The 10839-nt window shown below is 40.0% G+C and overlaps 1 protein-coding gene across 8 annotated transcripts in view; it reads left to right on the forward strand.

Annotated features, from left to right (window-relative positions):
* LOC110458499 (major egg antigen-like) overlaps positions 1 to 3446 on the forward strand; it is a 7090-nt gene extending 3644 nt beyond the window's left edge. For all 8 annotated transcript variants that reach the window (XM_021510423.1, XM_021510261.1, XM_021510665.1 and 5 more), the window contains exon 2: positions 1717 to 3446. In XM_021510423.1, coding sequence (XP_021366098.1) covers positions 1746 to 2837 — 1092 coding nt within the window. In that variant the 5' untranslated portion in view covers positions 1717 to 1745 and the 3' untranslated portion in view covers positions 2838 to 3446. The remainder of the gene's footprint in view (positions 1 to 1716) is intronic.
* The last annotated feature ends 7393 nt before the right edge of the window (positions 3447 to 10839 follow it).

Raw genomic sequence — 10839 nt, forward strand, 5'->3', positions numbered from 1 at the left:
AGAAGGGGGGGGGGGGGGGGGGGGGGAGGTGTATTTCCGGCACTTACTGTCAAGTTGACAAAGCGAGCACCGACTTGTTCTCGCTATAAGGTATGTCTGTGTGTGTTTACATGCGAGATTACCGCCCACCCCCCAGGTAGTTTCTCTGTTGCCACTGGACCGAATGATGAGGTGACATTGCCTTTGGTCTGTCATCGCCAGGATCACAATCGGTCCGATTACGGAATTTGATTTGTTATGTAAGTCCGTGGTCCGAGTAAACGGGGTCATCGGGTCATACAGAATAATGACATATAATAAGTAAACGGGGTTATAAAGGTCACCTTGACTGCGTACGCGCAGTCATCAAGATCACATTTCTCAAGGTCACGTGAACTTTCAAGACCATTGAACACATCAGGGTCACGTTGATTTTCTACGCTGGGCTAGTAAACCAGGTTTTACATGTGTAGATTGTGTTTCGTTAAACCACAGTCATGTTAATTTAACTGACGCTTGATAAGTTTTTTATCCTTTCGATTTACAGCAAAACTCTGATGGCTAAACTTGAATGTCTGATGTGAAATCCTCCTTTCCACATTGGACAGAGTTTGTGAGTGATCTGACTTATATATAACCCATTGTACATGTTAAGGTGTTTATTTATAATGTGGATCATGTAACGGCTGTTCAGTGTTGGTTTTGTACTTTGTACGTTGTATGTGGAGTCGGCTGCCTGGCGTAATTCTTCCGTGTGACTCAAGTTTCAAGTTTTATTCGAACTTTAGGCCATTGGCCCATCAGTATAAAATACATATTATACACAAATCATGGACAATGTACAGAGAATGAAGACAATCATATTCCATTATAATACCCTTTGTTTGTTTGCCTCATAGATGAATTTTCTTAGTATACACAATTCTTTAATAGTTTGGACAATTAATAACTGATCGACTTTAAACACAGATGTTTTTTTTCCAATAATAGCTTTTGATAAAACGTGATCTGAGATTTTGGAATTTAGAACAGACTAATAAAAAATGAAATTCGTCCTCTACTTTAGAGTAGGAGTTACACTGTTTACAATATCTACGTTCTCTAGGTATATTATTATACCTTCCAACTTCTAGATTCGAGTTAAAGAAATGCGACATTTCATTGGTATACATTTTGTGAAGTAAAATTGTAATGATTCTCCAAAATCAATGATTTTTTTATACAATACTCGCTGACTCCCGTGATTTAGATAAATGGTGACTCGCAAGGTCGCTTGCTTATTTAATGGTGATTCGTTGGCTCGTTTATAGTGTTTATATCAGTGACCCATGTGATAAAGACTCAATGACTCCGATATGTGTTCTAAAACGGTGCATCACTGACTCATGTGTTATGTATTATTGACTCACTGACCGGTTGGTGAAATTGTTGAAAAGTGACTCCCCGAGTCATGGATAATTCAACGGTGACTCACTGACTCGCGTGATCAGTGATAGTGATTCAGATACATACACAGATACACGTGTAATGTATAACAACATTACTCACCGACTCGTGTGGGACGTTTTGGTGACTCACTTCCAGGTCTTTTTTGTATAATGATAAATTACTGCTCGTATGCTATGATATAATGACTCACTGACTCATGCACGATGTTATGGTGGCTCGTTGCCACGTGTGCTATGCAAAACGTAATGTATAGTCAAAACTCAATTTTGTTGTGTTGTATACTTCCAGATCTGTTGGCTGATTTAAGACGCCAGGGAATGGCTCACAGAATTCCTATACACCAGGACGACCTAAGCTTCGAAGAAAGGCAGAGTAAGATCTGGGAAGACATGGAGAAGGACATGGAGCGTCGCCGGAAGGAGTGGGAGAGCGAGATCGACAACATGCGAACGGACTTCTTCCACGTCAAGCCGGATGATAACAAACTTGAGTCAATGACCGACCGGCTCGGGATAGCGGACAGTCGGACGTCGTCGGACGCACAGACATCCATAGAGAAGGATCAGAACGGCCAGCCAGTGTATCGCGCAGTGTTTAACGTCAAAGACTACAAACCCGACGAAGTTAATGTGAAAATGGACGCCGATAAATTGATCGTGAACGCCAAACATGAGGAAAAGAAAGAAGGGAAATCCGTGTGTCGAGAGTTTAGTCGTGAAGTGAATATTCCTCGGGAAGTTGATCCAATGTCCCTTGGTTGTACCATTTCTTCTGATGGTATCCTCACGGTAGAGGCACCACTTCCCACTCCACAATACCCACCCCTCACTGACAACCGAGGTGCTGCTCCGAGGATCATTCCCACGGCAACGCCTTCTGTAGCCGCTGCGCCTCCTCCACCAGCAGCGCCCTCTGGTGGCACCAATCCCACAACTCACACGTCCACCTTTAAGACATTCATGTCACCCAAGGGAGCTGCATCACCTTCCGTTGGAACAACAAATCCAACTCACTCTTTGCAATTTACTCCACAAACATTCTCAACAAGTAACGTGGCCTCCTCTAAGTTTGATACACGAAGCAGTTCCGGTTCTCCTGCCAATACTGACGGAGAGCGCAAGTACAGAGTGGAAATTGATATTGAAGATTTTAAACCAGAAGAACTTACAATTAAAACAGTCGACCAGAAATTGATCATCAGCGCTCGTCGGGAAGAAAGGATCGGCACAAGGACCTCCACGAAAGAGCTGAACCGGGAGATCAGTCTGCCAGACACGGTCGAACCTACAGCCGTGAAGGCCTTTTTCTCGGACAGTGGCAAACTGCTCATAGAAGCGCCTTACCTAAAACCCCTCGCAGTGGGACATTATTCACAGGGGCGCGAGGGATCGCCAATGACGGGACGATAGGGCACCATATGGGACCGTAGAGTCTCGCCTATTCCCGAGACATTAGCTAACGTTGCATACGCGTTCAGGGTCACGCAATGTGGGATTGTATATCGCATTGTGTTTTCATTTTCATGAGTGCGCTGACCCAAGTTCTCAAAGCTGATACATGTAGTAACATTTTGTGTGTATATGTATTTAATAGGTTGAAGAGTTGCAGCTTTATTTATGTTAATGATAAACGTAAATCTACGACTCGCTCACGTTTAATACTCAGCTAGTGACGCCACTCAGCTAGAAACCGATATGGTGTGATGTTTCATATGGCGGACCAAGAGCGGAAGTTCTCAGTTAAACATCAGGTTTACTTCCGGTGGAAGAGACTCGTATACAGTATATGTAGGTCATGAAGGTCACGCGACGGTTATTCAATTGATAGAATATCACTGCTGTAAATTATGTCCTCATTTCGCTGGTATCATGAGGTGACATTTAAACTCGAGATTATTTAATAGTTAGTAATTTTAATGCGAACTCTGAAAAACTGCTCTTTTACTTGTGGATTATACGATGTTTCAGTTTCTTGCCTTGAGAAATAATATATATATATATTAAATTATACAACACATACCGGTAATGTTTTTGTGTTATTTCCTAAAGAAATCTCGATCTTATATAATGTTACCTATCACACAAGTGAATTCTGTTTCCTGACTTCTAGTATGTATCATTGTATACTGTGACTACCATCAAATCTCTCCTCAACATCTGGAACCGTCGGCATTTTCCGAAAACTGGTATTTTTCTGGTTTACGGAAAGTGCCGACGGTTCCCGCTTGCTCTCCTAACAAATCAGCCTTGCACTACCCGAAAATACGAAAACCAGCAAACCATCATTTTCTTTCAGTTTTTCTTTTCGCCAATCAGCCGCAATACACGCGTATGCTACCTGTTTATTTCCTCTCCAGCACACAATGTGTGGCATAGCCTTGACGAAATGATTGGGGGTGCAGATTGGAAAAAGGGTTCATAAGTGAAGGCCGGAATTGGATTGGGGTTTACAAAAGGAAAAATTTGATTTTAGATACGAAACCCAATATAATCGGACATGAACATCGGGCTACACAATTCGCAACTATCATATTTCATGATAAAATTTGCATTACATCGATATTATAACGATTACATCATCCCTAACGCTGAAACAAGAATGGGAAATATGCCAAATATTTATCCGATAATACGCTCGATGTTTTGTGTAGGCGGCGAAATAGGTTTAACACCCGCACACACAAACACACACAAACGAGATTTTCTCCCGTTGAATGATAAGCAAGGTTTTCACAAAGAAAATCATAAAATGTATGTTATCTTTCTGTTGCAATGATTCATTTCTTTAATATCTCATCGTATGATAATGTGTTTTAAGCTATGTCAAATATATACAGTTATTAGGTCATCTGAGATATCTCAGGTGACCTATTGCGATCGCCTTGTGTCCGTCGTCGTCCGTCGTGCGTCCATAAACAATTTACCTTTTCAATTTGTTCTTCAAAACCCCTTAACCAATTTCAATGAAATTTTGCAGAAACCTTCCTTGGTCAAAGGTCAACCACAAATGTGAATTATATGGTACCCAGCCATCAGGGGCCTGAGGGAGCGGGGCAAAAAGGGTCAAATTAACTGAAATTTCAAAAATCTTCTCAAGATTCAGATATGGTAGAATCAAATACTCTTAATAGATGGAAGGGTCCTATATAGGGAAATAACATTTTGGACCAACATTTGTTTAATTTCTATTGGAATTAATTCAAACTTAGTTAGCATTTTCAGCATTGGATATCGGTTTGACGGTTTGCACATATTGGCACTGACTGACCCTAAGGGGCTGGTCCAAAAGGGGTCAAATTGACTAAAATTTCAAAAATCTCCTTCTCAAGACCCATAAATGGTAGAATTAAATACTCTTTATAGATGGAAGGGTCTTAAGGTGCCTTACACAAATTGTGAATTGCATGACCCTTGGGTCTCACGTTCCCCCCTGGGGAGGGAGTAAGCTTTACTACTATAATTTATATACGGAAATAAGAAGTTGGACCAGCATTTATTAGCTCACCTGGCACGAAGTGCCAAGTGAGCTTATGCCGTGGCGCGGCGGCCGTCGTCCGTCCGTCGTCCGTCCGTCCGTCCTAGTCCGTCAACGTTTCCTTTAAACAACTTCTTCTCAAGAACGGACAGGCCTAGAGTCATGATATTTGGCTGAAAGCTTCGTTGGTAGGAGCCCTACAAAGTTTGAGAACGAAAATGACCTTGACCTGTTTTCAAGGTCACAGGGGTCAAATATGTCAAAAACTTCAAACGACTTCTTCTGAAGAACTAAAAGGTATAGAATCTTCAAATTTGGCTGATGGCTTCCTGGGATGTAGCCCAACAAAGTTTGAGAATGAAAATTAGTTTGACCTGTTTTAAAGGTCACAGGGGTCAAATATGTCAAAAACTTCAAACGACTTCTTCTGAAGAACTGAAAGGTATAGACTCTTCATATTTGGCTGATGGCTTCCTGGGATAGAGCCCAACAATGTTTGAGAATGAAAATTACCTTGACCCACTTTCAAGGTCACAGGGGTCAATATGTCAAACACTTCAAACGACTTCTTCTGAAGAACTGAAAGGAATAGAATCTTCATATTTGGCTGATGGCTTCATGGGATAGAGCCCAACAAAGTCTGAGAATAAAAATTACCTTGACCCACTTTCAAGGTCACAGGGGTCAATATGTCAAACACTTCAAACGACTTCTTCTGAAGAACTGAAAGGAATAGAATCTTCATATTTGGCTGATGGCTTCCTGGGATAGAGCCCAACAAAGTCTGAGAATAAAAATTACCTTGACCCACTTTCAAGGTCACAGGGGTCAAATGTATCAAACACTTCAAACGACTTCTTCTGAAGAACTAAAATGTATAGAATCTTCATACTTGGCTGTTGGCTTCCTGGGATGGAGCCCAAAAAAGTTTGAAACTGAAAATTAGTTTGACCTACTTTCAAGGTCACTGGGGTTAAATATGTCAAATGCTTTCAACGACTTCTCCTGAAGAACTGAAAGGTATAGAATCTTCATATTTGGCTGATGGCTTCCTGGGATAGAGCCCAACAAAGTTTGAGAATGAAAATGACCTTGACCCACTTTCAAGGTCACAGGGGTCAAATGTGTCAAACACTTCAAACGACTTCTTCTGAAGAACTGAAAGGTATAGAATCTTCATATTTGGCTGATGGCTTCCTGGGATAGAGCCCAACAAAGTTTGAGAATGAAAATGACCTTGACCCACTTTCAAGGTCACAGGGGTCAAATGTGTCAAACACTTCAAACGACTTCTTCTGAAGAACTGAAACGTATAGAATCTTCATACTTGGCTGGTGGCTTCCTGTGATGGAGCCCAAAAAAGTTTGAAACTGAAAATTAGTTTGACCTACTTTCAAGGTCACAGGGGTTAAATATGTCAAATGCTTCCAACGACTTCTCCTGAAGAACTGAAAGGTATAGAATCTTCATATATGGCTGGGGGCTTCCTGGGATAGAGCCCAACAAAGATTGAGAATGAAAACTAGTTTGACTTACTTTCAAGGTCACAGGGGGCATATATGTCAAAAGCTTCAAATGACTTCTTCTGAAGAACTGAAAGGTATAGAATCTTTATTTTTGATTGATGGCTTCCTTGGATAGAGCCCGACAAAGTTTGAGAATGAAAATGACATTGACCTTCTTTTAAGGTCACAGGAGTCAAATGTGTCAGACACATCAAACGACTTCTTCTGAAGAACTGAAAGGTATAGAATCTCTCTATTTGGCTTGTAGCTTCCTAGGAAAGAGCCGAACAAAGTTTGAGAATGAAAATGACCTTGACCTTCTTTTAAGGTCACAGGAGTCAAATATATCAGACACTTCAAACGACTTCTTCTGAAGAACTGGAAGTTATAAAATCTTAATATTTGGCAGGTGGCTTCCTGGGAAAGAGCCAAACAAAGTTTGCAAATGAAAATGACCTTGACCTACTTTCAAGGTCACAGCGTTCAAATATGTCAAACAGTTCAAACAGCTTCCTCTTAAGAATTAAAAGGCATAAAATTTAATATTTGGCTGGTGACTTCCTGGGATAGAGCTCACCAAAGTTTGCGAATGAAAATGACCTCAACCTACTCTAGAGGTCACAGAGGTCAACAACATTTTAATGGATTTGTTTTTGAGAACTAAAAGGAATGGATTCATAAGATTTGGCTGGTAGCTTTTTGGAATAGAGCTTACCAATTTGAGAAGGAAAATGACATTGACCTTATGTCAAGCAACTTCTAAAGAAGAATAAAAAAGCATAGGATCTTATAATAATATTTTGCTGGTAGTTTCAACAGATGGAGCCAACAAAGTTTGCGAGGGAAATATTTTTAGTGCAATATAATATTTAATGAGAATATTTTGCTATGACTGCTTAAATATTCAGGTGAGCGATACAGGCCCTCTTGGGCCTCTTGTTTAATTTCCATTGGAATTAATTCAAACTTGGTTAGCATTATCAGTATTAGATAGCAGTTTGATGATATGCACTAACCAGCCCTGACTGACCCACAGGGGCTGATGGGTGGGACCAAAAAGGGTCGAATTGACTAAAATTTCAAAAATCTTCTTCTTAAGACCCAGATATTGTAAAATCGAATACTCTTCATAGATGGAAGGGTCTTAAGTTGCTTTAATAAAATTGTGAATTTCATGACCATGAGGTCTCACGTTTCCCCCTGGGGAGGGGATCAACTTAACTATAGTTTATATAGGGAAATCACATTTTGAACCAACATTTGTTTCATTCCTATTGGAATTAATTCAAACTTAGTTAGCATTATCAGTATTTGGTAGCAGTTTGACGGTTTGCACATATTGGCCCTGACTGACCCTCAGGGGCTGAGGGGCGGAGCTAAAAGGGGTCAAATTGACTAATATTTCAAAAATCTTCTTCTCAAGACCCACATATAGTAGAATCAAATAAATTTCATAGATGGAAGGGTATTCAGGTGCTTTACCAAAATTGTGAATTTCATGACCTTGGGGTCTTACGTTTCCCCCTAGGGAGGGGATAAACTTTACCATAGTTTATATTTTGTTGTTTTTTACCATTTAGTTGTATGTAATTTATGTTCAGTGTAAAAAGATGCAATGTTTCCAAATGGCAAATTACAATACACATAAACTCTTTATTGTTGAATTAATATATTAGATATGTGATAGGACAGCTGTTTTTATTTTTAGCCAGTAACCTTACTCAAATAAACCCCTCAAAAATCCAACAGCTCGTTCTACTGTAATAGGAAAGAAAGAAGTGGAAAAACGAGGTGCCCCAGCTGGCATCGAACCCACGACCCCAGGTTCCGGAGGCCAACGGTCTACAACTGAGCTAAAGGGACATGTCCTGTCAGCTGACTGACATAATAACTATTAGTACATAGTAGATATACTACCCAAATGTTGCATTACATGTAGTTCAAGTTACCTTTGTTACCAAAAATGATTTCTTTTTTCTTTGGCAACATCGATACCATCAGTTTTTACATAACCCAGGTGACCGTTAAGGCCAATGGACCTCTTGCTTTTAGACTTATAACCACATACGTGAGAACTCTCCTGTTTATTCCTTTTAAAAAGATATTTCTTGTTTCATATAAACCTCTTCTGTTGATTGGTTTACACGAGATCTCGAGCTATTCCGTTTAACATCTCGCACTACTATTTATAACTCGGGTGACCGTTAAGGCCTAAGGGCCTCTTGCTTTTAGACTTCCAACCACATACGTGAGAACTCTCCTGTTTATTCCATTTAAAAAGATATTTCTTGTTTCATATAAACCTCTTCTGTTGATTGGTTTACACGAGATCTCGAGCTATTCCGTTTAACATCTCGCACTACTATTTATACGAAAAGTAGTTTATTTCCTTTTCATATAGGGGCCGCGGTGGCAAAGTGGTAGAGTCGTCTGACATTCTGCTACATGTACCACTAGACCTCCACCACTGGGTCGCGGGTTCGATACCTACGTGGGGGCAGTCGCCAGGTACTGGCCGTTTGTCGGTGTTTTTTCTCCAGGAACTACGGCTTTCCTCCACCACCAAAACCTGGCACGTCCTAAAATGACCATAGCTGTTAATTGGATGTAAAACACAAACAAACCAAACTAAATATATTGAGCCTGTCAGATTCCCCGAAATTTGACAATCAATGATTCGGATAAAGTTTGAACTGCCAAATGTGCTTATGTAAAACATACTACATTAGAACAACCGGTCGGTCAAATGTTTCCAATTGTCCCTCGTCAGACGTTTAACCCAACCAGCAGGTAATTGTCCCTCGTCAGACGTTTAACCCAACCAGCAGGTAATTCTCACTCGTCAGACGTATAACCCAACCAGCAGGTAATTGTCCCTCGTCAGACGTTTTACCCAACCAGCAGGGAATTATCCCTCGTCAGACGTTTTACCCAACCAGCAGGTAATTGTCCCTCGTCAGACGTTTAACCCAACCAGCAGGTAATTGTCCCTCGTCAGACGTTTAATCCAACCAACAGGTAATTGTCCCTCGTCAGACGTTTTACCCAACCAGCAGGTAAAGTTTCCCCACGTTCAATATAAACCAATTGATTGAACTTCATCACTCTGACTATCATTATTCTTTATTAATGCCATAATTCAGTTTTGGTCGTATTGTAAAAAATCCAGTTCACTGGTATTTGTATTGTTATCATGACTAAAGTTATAGTTGCACAATACAGTTTATACCTTGTACTTACTTTTAGGAAGTCGTTCCAGTAAAACGTTATAGAACTATGTCTCATTCGATAGTGGTTTTATGTATTCTCGAAACTCAAGGTGTACTGGATTATGTCATGACAAAAACGAAGGCTCATGTGTGTGCAACCTTGTGGAGACTAGTTAGATCGTTTGATGTATATCAAAAGAATCTTGCAGTCGCGTAACGGTAAAAACTGGCTTTGAAGTTGCCCTACTGTTATCTTCAAAGGACAGGTATCAGCCTAGCGTTTGGTCAGGTTTAGTGAAATAACTAGCCGTGTGCCTTCAATTTTGCTATGACATATATATTCCAGAGTTTCATAGAGCGTTAGTGAGCGTAACCCCTGGAGTATTGAGGATGGGTTTTATAGAGCCTAAAGAAAATCAATGTCGAACTTGGTCTTCATTATAAATTCTCGCACGTTTAGATCTAAAACAATATTACCTTAATAATCATAAGGTCTTAATACATGATGTGGTGCAAACCCTTTTATGATATTATTTGTGTTAGTGTCAAATGTAAACACAGAATATATTGTAATATGTAAAACTATCGAAAGTCTTCCTCTTCAGTTTCATAAGGCCGATGTTTATGATAATTAACCAGTGTGCACTTGCGAAAGCTATAAATCGATTAAAGATATTTTATTGTTTCAAAACAAAATTAGACGGCAGGCTCAGCCTATATAGGTCCTATCCCATAAAGGTATGGAATATAAATTACCTTAACCTACGTGTAATGCCTCATGGGGTCAAATATATTAATAGCGTAAAAAAGCATTATCTTAAGATACAGAGCCGTTATCATGGGAACAGTCATGTAGTAACAAACACAACATGATGGAAACAGTCATGTAGAAACAAACACAACATGATGGGAACAGTCATGTAGTAACAAACATAACATGATGGGAACAGTGATAAAGTAACAAACACAACATGATGGGAACAGTCATGTAGTAACAAACACAACATGATGGGAACAGTCGTGTAGTTACATACTCAAAATGACGGGAACAGTCATAAAGTAACATACACAAAATGATGGAAACAGTCATGTAGTCACAAACACAACATGATGGAACAGTCATGTAGGAACAACCACAACATGATGGGAACAGTCATGTTGTAACAAACACAACATGATCGGAACAGTCATGTAGTAACAAACACAACATGATGGGAACAGTT

The sequence above is a fragment of the Mizuhopecten yessoensis genome, unplaced genomic scaffold, assembly GCF_002113885.1.
Source record: "Mizuhopecten yessoensis strain PY_sf001 unplaced genomic scaffold, ASM211388v2 scaffold193, whole genome shotgun sequence".
Classification (NCBI taxonomy): Eukaryota; Metazoa; Mollusca; class Bivalvia; order Pectinida; family Pectinidae; genus Mizuhopecten; species Mizuhopecten yessoensis.